Below are 21,260 nucleotides of genomic sequence, written 5' to 3'. Positions count from 1 at the left end.
GAGAGAGAGGGAGTCACAGACTGAAACAGGCTCCAGGCTCTGAGCTGGCAGTCAGCAGAGAGCCCGACGCAGGGCTCGAACCCACGAACCGCGAGATCATGACCCAAGCGAAAGTCGGACGCTTAACCGACTAAGCCACCCAGGCACCCCTTGAAGATTAGTTTTTAAAAAATCAAAAGCTTAATTCTAAACTTATAGATACAAAACAGCTTAGTCTTTTATATCTTAATCAAACTCTATGGGTCATATGAAATCTGTTGTTTGTTTCTATAAATTAGAGAACTTGAGTAGGAACCACAGACAAGGATTTTACTTCTAATTCAGTGAGTTTCAATCTCACACTTGGAAATGATAAACTGACATAGTAGGTAATAAATAATGTAAGTTATCTTTGAAGAAAGGACAGCAATAGCAAAACTAGCTTTAAATTCCCAAATGTCTTCTCCATGCCAATTCCATTCTTAACATTTTACAAAGAGGAAATTGAGATTCAGAGGTTAAACAAACAGCCAGTATGTGACTATATTCATTTCCTAGGGCTGATGTAACAAATCATAAACTGTGTGTCTTAGAACAAGAGAAATTTATTCTCTCACGATTCTGGAGGCTAGAAGTCTGAATACAAGGTATCAGCAGGGCGATGCTCCCTCTGGGACTCTGGGTAGATTCCTACCTTGCCTCCTTCTAGCTTCTGGTGGTGACCATCAGTTCTTGGTGTTCTCTGACTTGCAGCTGCATCACTCCACCTCTGTCTCGGTTGCTGCATGATTCTCCCTCCCTATGTCTGTCTTCACATCACCTTCCCTCTATGCCCATCTGTCTCTTTGCATAAGGACACCAGTCATACTGTGTAGGATCCCACCCAAATGACCTCATGTAACTTGATTACATCTTACTCTATTTCCAAATAAAGTCACATTCACGGCTACTAGGAGTAGGATTTCAACATATCTTTTTTGGGGGGGACAAAATTCAATCCATCACGGTGATAAGTTCATATCTGTCCAACTCCAAAGTTGCTGTTCCTTTCATTACACTGTACTGCTGCTGCCTATAATCTTGAATAGCATGCACTATACGACAATTTACAAATATGAAGGTCAATTTTTTTTTAACATTTCTATATCTAGAGACAGAGCATGAGTGAGGGAGGAGCAGAGAGAGAGGAAGACACAGAATACAAAGCAGGCTCCAGGCTCTGAGCTGTGGCCATGGAACACAATGCAGGGCTCAAACTCACCAATCGTGAGATCATGACCTGAGTGGAAGTTGGACGCTTAACCAGCTGAGCCACCAGATGCCCCGGAAGTCAATTTTAAAGTATTGTATTTACAAATAAAATTGGTTTCAATTGTGAATACACAGATGTTTTAAACAGTGCTACCAAATCTTCATACTTTTCAACTAAATTATAGATTAAAAACAACTTTGTTATGATAAGTAGATGTTGTAGGGGCCAAGGGCAGGCAGCCCCAAGATGGGCCACTTTGGCATGAACATTATTTAAGTTAAAAGCAATCAAAACCCAGCAGATTGAGGCAACGCCTTTCACTTCCCCCTCAAATGCCTACTTGTACCAGGAAGAGAGCTATTAACAGAGATTCCTACCTAACAATCTAACAGAGATTCTAACCTAACTAACAGAGATTCTTTACCTAAGAAACTTATCAACACAACAGGGCAATCTCTGCTTTCCAAATACCTCCTTTCTCCTTCCTGCTAATGGTCTTTTTCTCTCCTTTGTATCCTCAGATCCCTAATCCTCTCCTCAGCTCATATATAAGCATCATGTTGCCTAACTGATGGAATTTCTATGACAGTATGGATTCCCTGTAGTATATTATCAAATTTTATTTTCTCCTGTTAAGGTGTCTCATGTCAATTTGATTCTTAGTCCAACTAGAAGGACCTTGAAGGGTAGCAGAAATTCTTCTTCCCTGACAATATCATCGCAGGACCATCTTAACTTTTAGAGTTTGAAATAGAATTTTATAATACAAAGTTTTTCTATATGGCATTTAACTCATTTCTACCAAAAAAAAATAATTCCAAATAAAGTTTTAGTCTATCCCTTAACAGTCTTTCTAAGGTATCAAGTTATAAAAACTGCCTAGGATAAAACTAATGAAAAGGGCCTTGCTAATTATGCCCCAATCCACATAAAACAGGAGATTAAAGGAACAGATAAATTAACATGAATAAAGCAGAGCTTTCTATTTTGAGGAAATACATGATCACTTCTATATAAAATACTGTTTTTATATAGTCATACAATTGATGTCCAAATATTAGTGGCTTGTCTCAAGCACTACTTTCTCACAATAACCTCCTCATGCCACCTTATATCATGTGTCATCCATTATACTCCCCTCTCTAAATTGTCACTGGTCTTATCAACACCCCAGTCCCATTTGTATTTTCCTAGAGGAATTCCCTTGGTAGAGTTTCTTCCTTCCTACTTGAAATTCTGACCATCTCTATCTATTTCAAATTTATGGTGATTTTTTGAAAATTCATACATTTATGATTGTTTAATCCTTTTTAATTGTGCGTCCCTAAAAATTTAGCTTTAAAAAAAATCAATAATGATTCACTGAATCCCTTAATCTTACACCCAACTGTTTTTTGATATCTGTAAATGGTACTGAAAAAGGACTTCAACTACCTCCATTTTGACCTCAGTCTGTACTTTCTAAATGATTAAGTTCCTTCTAGTTTATCTCTTAACTCAAGCAAAAGACCCTTCGGGCAAAGCATCCCTGAAATGGGAACTGATACTACCCCCCTTTAAGCGACAAGGACTGCCCTGAGCCAGCACCTCTGCAAGATTGACTCCAAGACAATGACTGACCTGACTTCTACTGCCCACCTGCATGTACCCACTGACCTTTGTCCCACATTTTCCTTATATAAACCTAGAAGTATTTTCAGCACTTTGGAGATGGCCTTTGGATTTTGTCAGTGGCCACTGGCTGAACTGATCTATTTAGGACGCTCAGAGGTGCTCTTGCACCCCTCTGCCCTGGCTAAAGCATCACCACTGCCCCAAGCATCTAAGCTCAAAATCTCTACTTTGGCATTAGCCCCCAAGTTCTGCTAATTCTTCCTTAGCAATATATTTGGTATCCTTGAATTTGACTCTCATTGCTTCCACTACAGATCAAACTTTGAGACCTCATGCTAATATTTTTAAAGAGGGGGAAAAATGACATTATATCTTCTAAAAAATTAAGTAAAAATTAATTAATTCAAAAAATTCAAAANCCTATTTCTCTGACCCTCCTGCCACCCCACCTCTCTCAAAATAAATAAATAAACTTAAAAAAACCCCACTAAATATAATCATATATAATGTGAGACCTGACAGCTTAGAACAATAGCCCACTTAGTATATTGATGAACAATGCTATTAGATGCAGTATAGATTATATACAGTATAACTGTATATAATCATCCTTGAATAAATTTTAAGTAAGTTTAGAAATTAAACTACAAATCCATATAACTGGTGGTTGGTCTTTGGCTTCCAAATTTTCAGAATATGTATACAACAGCACTTACTTTTAAAATAAACCTCAAAAAAATCTGTGTTGGTGTGCAGAGCAGTGAGTGTATTTTATGCCATTTTTAAAATCATGCACCCCCTCTCCTTTGCTGCAACATTTGCCAATCAACCCATTTGCTAAATTTTCAGCACTATCTAGGTTACTGTTCAACAAGCAAATTTGTTTTGTCTTTAGACATGGATGGGTGTAGAGAGCAAAATGGAGTTTCTTATTACAAGCAGAAGGCTTGTGTCAAGGAGTGATGCAAGTAGTTAAAGGTCCTACAGCTAGGAGATATCACCAGGACCAGCATCAGCTGACACCCCAGAACTGATAATATGCAGAACCAGAGGAGGTCTGCAGGGGCCCAAAACCAATTAAATTCCTTTAAAAGGGGAGGATTTTTGCAGCAAAATGTCACTCTTTAGATTTGACCTCTATGTCTGACCACTTAAAAAAGGCAACAGCCACCGAAGGCTCTGCCCGATTGTCTCTGAACAGACCTGAGATCCTTCACTGCTTGAACCTAACAAGGAGTAAGTGCCCAGAGCTGACCTGGACCAGGTGAGGTCTCATATCAACTTCACATCCACAGGCTGACTTTTTAACTTCCTACAGCCTTCTGTTATCTTGTTTTTTGTGTGGTTTGTCTATGTTCTGCTCTGTGTGCTGTGTAAGAAGCCAAGTTTAATCACGTGGTGAAATGATACTGAGTTTGGAATCCTGAACCTGCTTTATAATTGTGATTAACTTTGTTTTATGATTGAATAAAGCTGACACTGTGGAAAGAGACAACTCATGTGTGTGCCTTCACAGGGTGCTCATGACAATGGAAATCATATCATACAAATTTCATCTTCTACTCTATAACACTTTCCTTGGATAATTTCAATAATTTCTTCAGACCCACAGTACCGTTCAGATGATTAATAATTGTTTTAAAATGTCTTGACTGTACTTAGGTTAATTAACTTGTTCATTAAGACATCTTGCCCCCATTAGATGCCAAGCATTGTGCTATAGAATGGAAAAACATAATGGAAAAATACATTGTTCATACTACAAAAAAATTTAGACTAGTGAAACAGAAAGTCATGTTAATAATTACAGGATATAATTTGATATTGTCAGGCCATAAGCTAATACTTATGGAACCTGAGAGACATATATATCAGGTGGGAAAAGGGAGGAATCAGGCACACTTTCCACAATGTTGACAGAAATGAAATTTGAAACAAATGTCAGGATAAGAAAGGAAGGACATTTCAGGTAGACCGCAAACTACATTCCAGAAACTAACTGTCTGCTATGACTAGAGCAAAGGGTAGGGGAGTGGTAGGAGGAGAGGTTAGAGAGTGTTTATGATAGCATAAAGAAAATTACTTTCCATGTTAAGGGGTCTGAAGATTTAAAAAAAGGGGGGGGAGGAGAGTTTGAACATTAGCCTGAATACTAGAGGGAACCATAGGAGAAACTCTAAGCAAGAAAATGAAATAGTCTTTTAAAAAGATCACCCTGTCAGTAACGTACAGAAAGACTAAAGACAATACCAGACTAGGGGTGTCTCGGTGGCTCAGTGTGCTGAGTGTCCGACTCTTGATTTCGGCTCAGGTCATACTCTCACAGTTCATGAGATCAAGCCCCATGTTAGGCTCTGAGCTGACAGTGCAGAGCCTGCTTGGGATTCTCTCTCTCCCTCTCTCTCCCCGTCCTAGCCCCACTCCCCCCTCAAAATAAATAAATATTTTTTGAAACAAGACAAAGAAAATCCTAGACTAGAAGCAAAGAAAATAGAATGCCACGGCAATAATCCAGGTGGGAAATGTTGAGAACACAAACTAAGAAAAGGGCAGTGGAAATGAGGAAAAGACAGATTCAAAAAAGTAGACTCTAGAATCTATAGAACTTAGAACCTAGAGATGGGATGATGACAAATTAGTTTGACTTCCAGGATTTCTGGTGTGAAAAACAAGGTGGATGATAATGGCATTCACTTTAAGACAGGTTCACCATGCTTTTTATGTTAATACAAAGGTCAGCTCTCAACACTCCCTTCATATGAACTAGTGGGAGCAGCCCTGGGCATTATTATTGTTCACACGCTCTTCCTCAAAACTGGTTTCCAGGACACCGCATTTCCCTTGTTTTTCTCCTACTTCACTGGCTGCTCCTTTCCAATCCCCTTAGCTGTTCCTCCCCTCTCCCCAACCTCTATATACACTGGAGTGACTCAGGGCTGTCTAGAAGTCTCAACCTTCCCCCTACACTCATATATTCAATTGCCTACTCATTATTTACAACTTGGATGTCTAAAAGGCATCTCATCCTAGCAAGTCAAAAACAGAACCCCTTTTTTCAGCTTCTCACGCTCAAACCCCTACCACTATACCAAAACTTCTCCTACAGTCTTCTACTATCTCAATAAACTACAACACCATCCTTCCAATGCAGGTCAAAATATCTTAAAGTTATCTTTGATTCTACAATTTCTCTCACTCCCCACACACATACTACCCTTACCAGGTTTCCTGTGTAGGGGCCAAGAGCAAGTTGTTCCCAGATGGGCCACTCTAGCTAAAAGTTTACTTGCAGTTAAAAAGCCATCAAACCCAGTAAATTCAGGAAAAGGTTTTTACCTCCCCCACAACTGCCTAAAAACAATTTAGATGGAGGACCTGCTCCAGGAAAAGAGCTATGATCATAGATAACTGCTTTCATTATACCATGAACTAGATATGGTAGACAAGGAGGAACCTACCAAGGCCTGTTTGATCAAAGTCTTCTATACCCTATTGTTTCTGACTGGCCCAGCAAACATTTGTTTACTAACCAATTATCTGTCTGTGAACTAGTTCCCTTTAAAGTTCCAAACCCCTATCCCTTCTCCTTAGTTTATTATGACATATAAATATACCTCATTTTGCTTGTTTTTGGAATTTTCACGTCTGTATGGATTCCCCATATGTACACTGTTAAATTGGATTGTCTCATGTCAGTTTGATTCTTAGTCCAGCTAGAAGGGCTCTGAAGAAGATAGAACATTCTTGCTTCCCCACACCCACTTCTATTCTTATCCCCCAGGTAATATTCTCCATTTCATGGCCAGAATGACTCTTTTAAACATAAGTAAGATCATGTCACCAGTCTGTGTGAAGCTTTTCAATAGGTTCCAAAATCCTTATGGATCCCATATGTGTACCCCATTACTTTACCACTCTAACCCTATCTTCTACTAACCTTCCCCACTTCTCACTCTACTCCAGCCACACTAGCCTCTTCCCTCAAACATCCTATTAAACACAGTCTTCAGGACTTTTGCTTACTACTTCTTCTGCCTGGAATATCTTTCCCTTAGTTATCAATATGGCTCATTCCCTGACTTCTTTTATATCTTTATTCAAATACCACTTTACTGAGGCCTTCTCTGACTATTCTCTTTAAAACTGTCAATCATTCTTCAACCCTTCCTATTCCCTTTCCTTCCTTCATGTTTCTTCGTAGCACTTTAGATCTAACTATCCAATATACTTCAGACAGTGAATTAAGTGAATGAAAGATGAGAATGGACATTATCAACATGTGTGGAACTCTGTAGAAAAAAAAAATACAAACCAGCACCTAAAAGAATCAAAACAAAGGGTAAGAGTGCTAGGATATGAATTCTAGCTATGTGACTAGCAAATGACTTAATCTCAGAGTTAACATTCCCTTCTTAAAAAAAAAAAAAAAAAAGAATAATAACATTACCATGTGTCACTACGTCAAATGACACCTGTACACAAAATTTTTAGCATGACAAATATTCAAAGTTAACTCATTAATATTTTTATTATACACAGAATTAAGATAGGACTTTTCATTTTTAAGAGGTAGAACTAGAACACACTTATATGTTGAACAGCAAAGGAAAAAAGAGAGGCTGAAGAAAATAAAAGGAAGGTAAAGATATTCAATATTTTTTCTATTATTTTTTAAAAAGTTATCAACAAAGTGATACTTTGTTTTCCTTTTCACATACAAAACAATACATAATGCCGTTTACTATGAAATCAAGGTCAACTCAATACTATAATCAATATAAAAATGCAATCTATTTTTTAGTATCTAAACTACTAGACTCATACAAGATGATTTAGCTCCCAACTAGCCAACATATTACTACCAGAAAAAAATCTTTCTCTATATAGTCCAATTTTGCAGAGACTCCTAACACCCTCCAACTTAAATTTTTGTGCTACCTTTCTTCCATAGTTTAAAACTCAATTACTAACCATAGAGAACAAACTGATGATTACTAGAGGGAGGGCTGGGTAGGGGGGATGGGTGAAATAGGGGATGGAGATTAAAGAATACACTTATCATGATGAGTAATGAGTAATGTATAGACTAGTTGAATCCCTATACTGTATACCTGAAACTAATATAACATTGTATGTTAACTACACCAAAATTTAAAATCTTAAACACACACACACACACACAGAGAGGAAAGCCTGGATGGCTCAGTCAGCTAAGCATCTGACTCTTGGTTTCAGCTCAGGTCATGATCTCGCGGTTTCATGAGTTCGAGTCTCACATCAAGCTGTTCTGGCAGGGCAAAGCCTGCTTGGGATTCTCTGTCCCTCTCTCTCTGCCCTTCCGCCACTTGTGCTATGTCTGTGTCTCTCAACATAAATAAACTTAAAAAAAAAAGACAAGCAATTTCTCTAAAAACAAAACAAAAACACACACCAATCATGTTATCAAAATAAAGACCACATTTCTAGCCTCTAGCCTCTAGCCTCCCTTACAGCCATGTGGCCATGTTACTAAGTAGAGATAGTATGTGGCAGCTTCCATGAACCTTCTTTAAAAGGCCTATGTTCTTTATCCCTTCTTTCACACTGCTGCCTGGAAAAGGATGTGACGACAGAACTCTCTCCTCCATTCTGGACTGTCAGCATTGGATCCAATCCATAAGAATAGCAGAGCAGTAAACTAGATGGAGTGACGACCCAGCAAAACAACCTCTACAACTAGCCAGAAACCATGTTTCTAAGGGATTTTTACATGAGAATGAAAATCTGAATTCCTCATTGTTGAACCCAATCCTAATGGATACACACTGTATCAATTATGTCACTCACCTAGCTCAACATACTCATTGTCAAATACTCAAGTCTATCCACAACCTAGCACTGGCTTATTTGCCCTTATTCCGATTTTCTCTATGCCTTTTGATTTCCTGTCACTACACCTTTGTTCTTATTAATCTTCTTTCTTGGAATGCATCCAACCTCCCATTTAAAAGTGTTATTTATCCTTTCAGTTCTAGCTCAAAGCCTACCTCCACCACAAATCTTTCTTCCATGGTTATCAAAGACAGATGTGATCTTATGTCCCTTTGAAATATTAAGGCATATTCTATTTGTGCCACTCACCTAGAAATGCTTACTTTTCCTTTTACTTGTATAATCTCATATATCCTCCCACCCCAAACATTCTAGGCTACTTAAGAAGGGCTCTCTACTTGAGTAAAAAAAAAAAAAATTTTAAGAGACCCTGTCCACAAACATTTTTCTAACGTTCACTATACCCAGAACCGTACTTTACGTACAGAATGTGCTCAATGTCAATTAAAACTCTTGATAAATTTAATTCATCCTATGAATTTTGACCACCAAAATCCATTATATCCTTTATCAGCTAAAATTCAAGGGTAACCTGTCCTAATGTCCAGATTGTAATAAAATCTGTTGGATATAAACACAGTTTGTGAACATGGGATGTAGATATCTCTTTCAGGTACTAATTCTATCTCCTGTGGATATATACTCAGTAGTGGGACTGTGGGATCCTATGGTAGTTCCCTTTTTAATTTTTTGAGGATCTTCCATAATGGTCATACTGATTTACATTCCACCGGGTTCCGTTTTCTCAACACCCTCTCCAACAGTTGTCATTTCACATCTTTTTGTTAAGAGAATGAATCTTAAGTGCTCTCACCAAAGTGTTTACACCAAAAAAAAATTGTTTTAAACAGGAACTGTAGGTGACAGATGTGCTAATCAGCTTGATTATGGGGATCATTTCACAATGTATACATACATATATCAACCCATCACACTGAACACCTTAAAATATACAATTTTTATTTGTCAACTGTATACCTCAATAAAGGTAGGGAAAAAGTTTATACTAAAGACAATAATCTATAACTTATCCTAGAAAGAAAGAGGCTACTGGGGGAAGAGGAACTACAGTTCCCTTATTTTAAAAAGTTAATACTTATTAAATGTCAAAAGTATACAAAGCACAGTACAGAATACAATGATAAATTGTAGACCTGTCCATTAGCTTAAATATAAAACACAAATAATCAGAGGTAAAATAGATAGATGACTAGATTAGTTTAAGAGTTATATTTCTCAGCTTTGTTTTGCTACCATTGTAATTGTTCCTCTAAATCAAACTGCTATTTCTTTTTAGTAATTCTAAAAATACATCCTATTCCTAAGAAACAAACTGGATTTAATGCGCTGGGAAAGGTGGAATTTGAAGGACATGCAGTTTTTACACTATATAAGAAGGACTGGAAAACTTCCATTTTAGAATGTAAGTTTGTCTTAAAGGAAATCAATGTTAAAACCTAAACAGGTCACCCAACAAAATGCTGAGTAATAAGGTAAATCATTTTAAGTATTAATTAGATTAATTTTTTTAAATGGCATTTTAAGTACCCCTTTGAACTAATAATTACATGCCAAAGAATTTATCTGGAATCCTTTCTTCAAAGTAAAAATTTCAAAAGCAATTTTTTTTTTCTACGTAGCTTGAACTTTATCTGACTATGACAAAAAAAAATGAAGAATGATATCACCTGAGTCAGATTAATGTTAATTTTAGCTAAGGTACTTTACATCTATTAAATGTGTACAAAGAAGATTCAACACAAGCAATTATCAGGGATCATTATACCTATCTTGAAAGATTACTGAGGATTAGAACGTATAAGTTAAACACTGCTATTTTTTTTTAACAAATGCTAAATTTATCTGTATGTTTCTTTAAAACTCTAAGTCAAGGGCAGGAAATTCTTTTCTGTAAAGGGCCAGAAAGTAAACACTCTGGACTTTGCAAATCAAGGAGCAAGGTCAAGGATATTATGTAGGTTCCTATGTAACAAAAGAAAACAACTTTGCACAAATTTTTATTGATGAAATTCAAAATATAATAATGACAATTGCATACAATATTCTGGTAATACAGGCCTACTAATAAGAATGAAATTATTGAGGTGGGGTTAACATTCCATAAGTGACATCCAAAGTTAGTGTTCCCTATCATCAAATCAATTGCAAATGTTCATTTATAGGACCATTCTCAGTTCCTGAGCTTTACAAAATGGTCTGGGCCAGCCATATTTACTTTGTTATATCTTGCTCTTAAGTACTAAAGTTACTTGAGAAACAAATTAAAACACCACAAACCTCTTAATTTCCAAGAGTCAGCTTCTAAGCAGCTGCAATTCATTTGAATATCAAAATTTTAAACTTCTTAACATAACGTGGCTTACCTTTAACAATCATTTCTACACAGCAACTCATTCTTCCTTAACTCTTAGCTATAAGCTAAGCAGACACAAAGAATAATACTAAATGCAGAAGAGAAATCTAATCCTCTTAAAACTCTTATTATGTAAGACTCCAAGTTACACGTAAGTACAAACAACAGATGAATATTTTTATCAGAAATTAAAGAAACAGAAAATAACCAGAATTAAATAATTGAGAGCAGTAAATGACATAAGATAAAGCAGAGGTGAGTTGGAACTTCTCTATCAAACATGCTGGCAGCCAAGGGGGAAGAGGGTGAGAGGGGTCCTATTCCTCTAAAATTTAATGAAAACCTATCTTGAACCTTTTGACAATATTAATTTGAAGTAAATATTTAGTTTTTAAATTTAGTCTCAATGTTACTTTGAAAAATGTCCTCATCTGATTCTAACCATTAATTTAAAACTATATAACTTCACACTGATAAATGCTTTTGCAAAAGTTAAGAATTATCTCCTTGCCTTTCTCAGGTTAACTCTATTCAAGAAACAACTCAGCCTTACCAACAAGGGTCCTAGACTAGAAAATCATTATTTTTGCTATAAAAGGATGTGGCTCACTTCTAGAAGTGCCAAATTAAAGGAAATATTCATTCCTTGCTGCTAATATTAAATGAAGATATTAAACTTTAGTGTTAAGTGAGATATTAAATATGTAAACTATTTTCTTATGAATGATATAATTAACAACTTTAGTTTTCTAATAACTTCACTATATTAGATGGTGGAAAATCTAAAACCCAACCAAATAAGATATACAAACCTAATAGGACAGAGCTAGGAAGATAATACTGCCAAACATAAACATTAAAATTTAAAAATATTTTTCTATACCCTTTTCAGGGGAGTCCAATGTGCTTTTATAAGAGTAATTTTTTAATATAACATTTCTGGGAGAAGGGTAAACACCCACTGATTTTTGTCTAAAACATATGGATTTTTGAACTTATCAGCACTTTAAGTTAAATTACAAAAGCATTCTGATTTGACAAGTCTCCTCTAGCCTAGTAAGTTGATGCAATACAGCAATGAAAGTTCTTAAAATTTCAAGATTGAGGGGTGCCTGGGTGGCTCAGTCAGTTAAGCGTCCAACTTCAGCTCAAGTTATGATCTCACGGTTTGGTTCATGGGTTCAAGGCCCGCGTTGGGCTGTACGCTGACAACTCAGAGCCTGGAGCCTTCTTCAGATTCTGTGTCGCCCTCTCTCTGTGCCTGCCCCACTCACACTCTGTCCCTCTCTCTCTCAAAAATAAATAAACACTAAAAAAAATTTTTTTTAATTTTCAAAATTGAGGAAACAAGCTAAAGAGGGGTGAACAACTTACAGTGTAGAGACTGGCAAGAACTTCTCATTACCCATTTACATTTAATAACCCTCACAACATCTTAACCTAAACTAGTGGCTAACAAAAGACGTAGCTGGTAGAAACAAGCATGTATGTTTTGGGAAAGTTCCCTAGTTTTTCTAATACTTCACATCTAATCCAGAACCACTTTTCTACATACTTAGCAGCCAAATTAAAAAAAAAAAAAATTATTCTATTTATACAATTGTCAGCATTAGTACAAAATTCCTAATCATTACCAATTTTCATTTCCTCTGGTTCTAAAGGTGATACAATTCAAATATGCAGCATTTTTTAAAATCATGTTAAAGCTGGAAGTCATAGATTTTTAGAAATGAACAGCATTTCAGAGATCATCTAGTCTCAATCTTTTGATTCTTCAAAAAAGAAGAAACTGTGACCCAAAAATACACCTACAATCACAATCTAGAGAGTAACAGAGCTGAGACCTCAACTCTAATGCCTTGAATCTTCAGTGCCCTTTTCATCAGACCAAGGCACAGGAGACCCCTCAGCACCTTGATTCAGAATTACATACATGAGAGCTTGTTAAGAAATTTTCATTTCAACAACTACTTAGTGTGAAGAACCTTACTTATTTCAGAGCCCAAAAGTTTAAAAGAAAGTAAAAATTTATTTTCACAGTATAGTAAATGTTAACAGAAGTTGAGTTCTGATAGTCAATGTCCATCATATAAAATTCCAATTTATTGCTACTTTCATCTTATTATCTTAAGTTTAAGTAAAATGACAAATGTCTAATGTTAAATTCTTTTCTTCTACTTAACTAACATTGCAGTAAGGATTTTAGTGTGGCATAAAAGATTACGGCTGGGAATCAAGACATTTGGTTTTTGTCTTAATTTTATAACACTCTGACAGCTTAGTAACAAATATCAATCTGACTCCATTTCTCATCTCCTGATCAGTAATTATCATACTGAGAGGAACTATTTATTGTAAAAACTTAGTGCCAGGAATCTTTCCTATATTGTCTCTAATTCTCACATTTTATAAGACAGGCATCATTCATCTATTTTACAGGTGAGGAGACTTAGTCTTGGACATATTAGGCTTTCCAAGAATCTGAGCTAGTTAGTAGATGGGCTGGAATTTAACACCAACTCTACCTAACTCCAACCCAGAGCCCATGGGTCCTTGTGTTACACTGTTTTTGCTCATATCCTGATATGTGTGATCCTAGAGTGGTTCGGTGACAAGTACTATATATGCAGGACTATTAGGGAGGTAAAAAGGATAAAACAAATAAAAGTACCTGCTGAAGAAATGTACTGTAGCACTTTCTCCAGTTACTAAACCAATAATGAATTTTTAGTAAAAGATTTAAAAACTACGCTATTGATACTATTCTATTACTATAAGTAACATCAAAATGAGCATTGTACAATTAAAAGATATACAGATTTTGTTTTTAGAAGTCACATCATAAATTATACTGTAAATAGGTATCTTTGTTCCTGTTCCAGTAATTAAAATAAAATTACTCTGAAAGTCCTATTATCACATGCACATATGTAAAGTATTTAATAAAATTTTGGGCAAAATGGCATAACCTAATAGAGCAGAAGGAATCAAGAGAAGGTACCAGTTCTTGCCCTTCCAAACAGATAAAAATACCCTCTGATATACAAGAGGATGCGCAGCTTTTAATACAGGATATCTCTACAAAGCATTTACATTCCAGTATCTACCTATCTTCACCATTACAGATAGATGAAGATACTAGGATACCGCTCCGACACTCAAGACGCTTTCCCAAGTTTCTGTCTTGTTTATCACAGTAAAATGTTCAATACATGGTGTACAACTAATTCTCTGCGTGTAGCCCTTGACTCTTTTTCAAATTTAAATTCGGAGAGGGCGGGTACTAGAGCGATGTATTGCATAAAAGCAGTTTAAAAGCAAAACCAGAATTGAAGATTCTGGTTACCATTTACCTGTATCATGCCTTAAAACTAAAAGCATTTATTAGCCCAAAATGAAAGGTTCTGTGCGCACTTCGGTTTCATGTCCTAATATGTGACCAAGTAACACGACAACTTCTTTACATAAAAATCATCAATATCTCTAGGACTCTGGCTCACGTGTTAATCTCTGTAATCCCTACACAAGTAATGACACTCTGACCACGTCAGTTCTCCCGGAGTTACATTCAGACATAACTTCTTCTTTTTTCTCCCCACTTTTTTTTAATCTCCGTTGGAGGCGAAAACCCCGACCGAACCACACAAACCGGGCATTAAAGGGGCGTTCTTCACCTGACCCACCCCCTGCATTAAACATCCATTCCGTCTGTAACCCTGTAAATCGCAAGAGGAAGCTCGGACAAAACTGTAAATACAGAAAACACATAGAAGAAAAAAGAAGAAACAGAACAGAGGGGAGACGCGGGGGAGGGTGGAGCCCGCCTGTCAACCTCCAAGGAGCTGAGGTTGGGGCTGGAGTGGAGCGGACTGGGAGGACCCCGCTCCGGGGCAGCGCCAACTCCCACCGCCGCTCCCTCCCCTCACCTCGATCTCGCGGATGTTGTTGGAGGTGACGAAGATGCCGATGCCAATGGGGATGAAGATGAGGCCGATGATGAAGAAGGTAGGTAGCACCGTGCCAGCCGTAAGGATGGGCTGCCAAGCCGGCAACCGTTGCTGTTTGAAGGCCGTGTTATCCGGCCTCCGATTCTTAGCGGTGCCCCCAGCAGCACACTGGGGCCCACCATCCACTTCATCCTTCGCGTTATAGTTCATCGCCATCGACCCCCACGGCGCGGCTCCGCGACGCGCAGGCGGACCACCCAGGGGACCCGCCTGCTGACCCTGACAGAATATGCGCAGGCGCCGCTGCGGCCACCACCTCCGCTGTAAAGGCGGAAGAGGCGGGACACCGTTCCGCAGACGGCCGCCGACCGGAAGCGGGAGTCGGCTGGGGACGCCAGAGGGAGGGAGAGAAGAAGGAGGGAGAAGACTGAGGGACAAGGGGAGGGGAAAAGGGAGGAGGGTAGAAGGGGGAGGGAAGAGGCGGACGCACCCTGATCATCTGCCCTGTGACGACAAAGTGAGGACCTCAACCCCCAGAGCGTGGAGCTACGTTGCGCCTGCGCGGCCCTGGGAGCGCCGATGTCTTGACTCTTACGCCGTGAGCTCGTCTTCGCTCCACGCGCTGAAGCGTCTGCTCTCACGTAACTCTTGCTGTGGGTTTCATGGAGACAGCCGGTTTAGAGTGCAGGTCCGACCCACTGGGCCCACATCACCTTCCTCAGCCCTCGAGCTACTGACAAGTCTTTCTGGTGGCTTTGGCGCCAAACAGGTTTTTGTCTTACCTCGAAGCCCTCTCTGAGGGGTATCGAAGCATTTAAAAGACCACACCAAGGGAGTTTGAGCCCGGTGGGATAGGCAGTATTTGCTTAGGTTCTAAAACCGCGACTTTCTCTTAAATAAATAAACCTCCTCTCAAAGCGCAAATGTAAACGCTAAGTAAGATGCATGGTGGGTGACCCTTTTGTACTATAAGAATAAATTCATTAAAAATTTAAAAAAAAAAAAAGATGGGGGGAGGCCTGGGTAACTCAGTTAAGCGTCCGATTTCGGCTCAGGTCATGATCTCACGGTTCATGGGTTCGAGCCCCGCGTCGGGCTCTGTGCTGACTCCCAGCTCAGAGCCTGGAGCCTGTTTCGGATACTGTATCTCCCTCTCTCTCTGACCCTCCCCTGCTCACGCTGTCTCTCTCTCTTAAATAAATAAAACATTAAAATTTTTTAAGAATAAATCCTACCGTATGATGAACCCTATTATCTTACCTCTAAGCTGTTTTCTCCTCCATTAATGGCCTTCATGTTAACTTTTCCTTATTTTCTGTGTCTGCGTTTCTCTTTTGCACATTAAGAAGTCTCTTGTAATAAGCTGTAGCTCTTCATTTTAGTATGATAATCAAAAAACCTTAATGAATTATGGCAACACTAAAAAATGAGATACTATGTAGACACCTTAAAACTGCGAAGTACTTAATGACCCACAGAAATACTCCTGATATAAAAAGTAGCTGAATGATACCTAAGTAGTATAAATCCCAGCTACAAAGTAAATAATGGTAGTATCCATTGATTGGATGGAGGATGCTTTTTCTCTGTTTTTTGCACTTTTTCTATTTTCCAAAATTCCTGCGATAAGCATATATTTGTAATTTTTAAAAATGTATTTATTCTGAGAGAGAGGGGGAATCCCAAGCAAGCTCCTACCTGTTAGCAAGAGCCCCATGGGGAGCTCCATCTCAGGAACAGTGAGATCATGACCTGAGCCAAAATCAAGTCAGATGCTTACCTGATTGAGCCACCGAGGCACCCCAAATTTTTTTTAATTATATGCAGTTCATATTATACTGGAGTCTTTGAAACCCAGACCAGAAAGTAAACCCGCATCTGAAAACAAATACCCAAACTTTACTTTCTGTTGGGCTTTGTCTATGTTTATGCCTTTCATAAGGTAAGCCAAGGAAAGAGAAATGAAAAGAGTGTTTGGGCCTCATAATTTAAAATTAAATACATTTTCAAAATGACTACACGTCTCAAGGTGTGAGCCAATTGAATATCTGGCAGATAACTGGCATGCTTGGTTTTGCTCTTACATGACATCCAGTATCTCTCAAATTCTTAGCTCTGTTCACATAGGTGGGTCTATTTTTTTGTTTGTTTTGATCAATGCAAGTTTACTTTCAACCTAAGGCTCAAATGGAAAACATTCATCTATCACAGTTAATGGAGAAGGCATGGAAGGAATACTTCTTTTTTGCTAAGTTCTGTTGGTTAGTAAAACTGTGTATAACAATATTGGATATACTGCAAAAATATAAAGCATAAGGCAAATTTTTTCCTCCCCATTTCTGCCTATATTATCACATCCACTAAATGTCATAGTTCCTTAAGATGTTTGCTATTTCAGCATTCTGTGTAAATGGTCAGTTATTGTGCCCTAAGATTTTTGTTGTTTTAGTGATCTGAGTAATGGCAATATGTTTATCTGCTTTTTCTTTAGTTGTGTTTGCCATAAAAAATGTCTCTTTTTTTTTCTTATTAGAAATTCTATTTTGACTGAAACACAGTTGTAAAACTGAAAGCTTCCTTAATTCCTAACATTTTCAGATGAGGGCCAAATAGATGAAAGTACCTTTTTCAAAATCTCTTGATGATAACCTTACAGTTCCTTCCCTCCCCTCCCCACTTCCTTCCTTCCCTCCTTTTTAAATTTAAATTCTAGTTAATTAACAATACAGTGCAATATTGGTTTCAGGAGTAGAATTCAGTGATTCATCACTTATGTACAACACCCAGTGCTCATCACAAGTGCCCTCCTTAATGTCCATCACCCATCTAGCCCATCCCGCACCCACCTCCGCGCATCAATCCATAGTTTGTTCTCTATCATTAAGAGTCTCTTGTGGTTTGTTTCCCTCTCTCCTTTTTTCCTCCCCTTCCCCTATGTTCATTTGTTTTGTTAAATTCTACATATGAGTGAAGTCATATGGTATTTGTCTTTCTCTGATTGACTTACTTCACTCAGCATAATACATTCTAGCTCCAACCACATCATGGCAAACAGCAAGATTCCATTTTTTTTGGATGGATGAGTAATATTCTACTATATATACATACATACCAGCATCATCTTTATCCACTCATCAGTCAGTGGACATTTAGGCTCTCTTCATCATTTGGCTATTGTTGATAATGCTGCTATAAACATTGGGGTGCATGTACCCCCTTTGAATGTAAATTTTTGTATCCTTTGTGTAAATACCTAATAGAGCAGTCGCTGGAGTGTAGGGTAGTTTTATTTTTAGCTTTTTGAAGAACCTCCAGACTGTTCTCCAGAGTGGCTGTATCAGTTTGCATTCCTACCAACAGTGCAAGAGGGTCCGCCTTTCTCCACATTCTCACCAACACCTTGTAATAGGATTCTTGCACAGAGAGTCATGACACTGAGGCTTTTCTTTCCAGGAAGCAACTTTATTCCAGCCGGCACCGCTCAGTTCTTCCCAACTGACCCCTGAACACCGTGTGGCATGCTTTTCTATATATTTTTTACTTCTTTGACTCCCATATATGATAACATGCAGTCTGATTAAGTGGTCTTATGTTACAAGGTCATGAGGGATGTTGTCACATACGCGAATAGCAAGGTTACCTTGAGATGTTCTTTTTTTTTCTTTCCTTAGGGAGCGGGCCCTACCACGGCCTATTGTTTCTGGTGCTGTTAATTTTAGCCATTAGTGTGAGGTGGTATCTCGTTGTGGTTTTGATTTGTATTTCCCTGATGATGAGTGATGTTGAGCATCTTTTCATGTGTCTGTTAGCCATCTGGATGTCTTCTTTGAGAAGTGTCTACACATGTTTTCTGTCTTGAGTTTGATAAGTTCTTTAGGGATTTTGGATACTAACTCTTTATCAGATATGTCATTTGCAGATATCTTCTCCCATTCCACAGTCTGCCTTTTAGTTTTGTTGATTGTTTCCTTCACTGTTTAGAAGCCTTTTATCATGATCAAGTCCCAATAGTTCATTTTTGCTTGTGTTTCCATGTCTAATAAGAACTTGCTCTGGCCAAAGTCAAAGAGGTTTCTGCCCTTACAGTTCCTTTTCTTCTCTGTACTGTCCCATCACAATATGCTGCTTTACTGAGCTATTTTTTTTTTTTTTTTTTACATCCACATCATTACCTCAGGGGACTCAAAATTTTTTAATTTCCTTGGTTACATGTTGTTTTATAATAGTCCTTACCGGGTAGTTTTCTGGGGGGTTGTTTTTGTTTTTAATCTGATGAGTAGAAATTCTTAAATGTTATTCAGCATTTCTAGGGTAACAAAAGAGAGTGGTTGTTCTCAAAATGGATTACCAGTATATGCATTTTTTTTTTTTTACTGTCGTAGACATGACTCTGTGTGTGTATATGTGTGAGCATTGATGATACATTTACATAACATTAGTATTGTTCAAATGATTGTTCATTTGCTGATTCCTAGTAAAAGAATTTATGTGGCTAAATGATTTTGATTAATGCCAACTACCAATGCAATAAGTATGCAATGAGTGCATGAGTCCAGATATAAACATAAATCCAAAACGATAAAGAAGATCAAACCCCATGATCTGAAAAGACGTATATAAATAGCCTTTGGCAGGGTAGTTTTATAATATATTTTTTTTTATTTTTTAGCTCAATTGTGTTCAGGTTACTGAACTAGTTAACCAGAAATATTAGGGTAAAAAATTTTGAATAGCTATTGAGTAACTTGAAGAATTAAGAAGAGGAAACTTTTCTGGTCGTTTTACTGTTTAGCCAAAGTGCCAGATTTGCTTGTTAGACTCTTTTGAGTGTCTGGGTCTGCCTTAGCTCTCTAGCTTCTAGCCACATTCAAGCCATTTCATTCACATGTGTAGTGTAACAATGTTCAGGGAAGTTAAAAAGAGACCTAAGAAGTGTGCCATAGTTTTTACCAGTATGAATTTAAGAGAAAGTTTTTAGAGACTGAAGTGGTTTGAATTGTTTTCAGTGACTGGGTAGTATTTTTGCTTGTTTATTTTTGAAGGAAAAAATTGTTCTATTCAGTTAATCATGGCATCTTACTTTAGAGAACTTTGGTGGGACTGAATATTTATTTTTAATTATCTGATAAGATTTTTAGGAAAAAGATGATATAGAATTTATATAATAAATTTAATTTGTTACATTTTATTGCATCAGAAATTGATTCCAACTGACTTTGAAAAATTACTACTTTTAAAGTTGACTTCTTCCTGCTTTTTATGTTGTGTATTTATTAAACTTTTTCAGTTAGGCATTTAAGAAAATTCTTTTCTTTTCACACTGAGAGATCATCTGATTAGCCTGAGGTCATTGGTGCTGTGATGAAAGCGTTTGCAATTTCATGAATAATAATCTTAGTAATCAGAAACACGAGTCAAACAAGGTATTTTTATGGTTAGTCTCATTAGAAGAAAGAGTAGACAACCTAAGAACTTTGTTTGGAGAAAGAAATAAGGTTTCATTTCTAATAATTCCACAATTTCTTTAAATGAAAAAATATAATTCTAGTAAGATTTCAGACTTTATGACTTTCACTGTATAGGCTTTCTCAGTTGATTACATCCCATGGGATATATTTTTCCAATAGGTGCCATCAATTATAGATAAGGTCTTTCCTTCAAATATGACATTACCATCTCTCACTTGATGGCCAACTGACAGTTGTTATATGTATAATAGTGAAATTAGTTTTTAAAGGGGACAGGCAAAGGAAGGAAGAAACTTATTACTCCATGAGAACAGAGAGATACAGGGGAAATGCTTAACCTCTTGGGACACCTGGGTGGTTCAGTCAACCTGAAGCCTGCTTTGGATTCTGTGTCTCCCTCTATCTCTGCCCCTCCGCCATTCATACTCTGTCTCTCTCAAAAATAAATAAAAACCTCTTATAAATCATATTTGGACTATATTTAGACATACCTACATTTTTTATGTTTTTCCAAGTTTTAAATTATGGGAAGTCGGGGAGGGGAGGAAGTAACACATTTCAATATTCTTAGTGTTTTGAAATCTTTGGGTCACTATGTCCTATGAAGTTATTCATTATTTCTTTAAAATAGCTCTAACATATTTTTGAAGGATGACTTTCACAAAATGAACTTAAATGCGAAAGTCAACTTCTATTGAGCCCGAGAAGTGAAACAATTTTTTTGTCAATGGAACTAAATATTTATTATAACAAAT

General features: G+C 37.4%; 1 protein-coding gene across 1 annotated transcript in view; it reads right to left on the bottom strand.

Annotated features, from left to right (window-relative positions):
* The window catches only part of TMEM30A (transmembrane protein 30A), a 36,380-nt gene extending 20,983 nt beyond the window's left edge, over positions 1-15,397 (bottom strand). The window contains exon 1 of the mRNA XM_039245787.1: positions 15,017-15,397. Coding sequence (XP_039101718.1) covers positions 15,017-15,253 — 237 coding nt within the window. The 5' untranslated portion in view covers positions 15,254-15,397. The remainder of the gene's footprint in view (positions 1-15,016) is intronic.
* Between the last annotated feature and the right edge of the window lie 5,863 nt (positions 15,398-21,260).

The sequence above is a fragment of the Hyaena hyaena genome, unplaced genomic scaffold (assembly GCF_003009895.1).
Source record: "Hyaena hyaena isolate Hyena2069 unplaced genomic scaffold, ASM300989v1 scaffold_270, whole genome shotgun sequence".
In the NCBI taxonomy this organism is placed as follows: Eukaryota; Metazoa; Chordata; class Mammalia; order Carnivora; family Hyaenidae; genus Hyaena; species Hyaena hyaena.
Note: the sequence above shows the minus strand (reverse complement) of the source record. Positions and strands in the feature narration are given on the sequence as shown.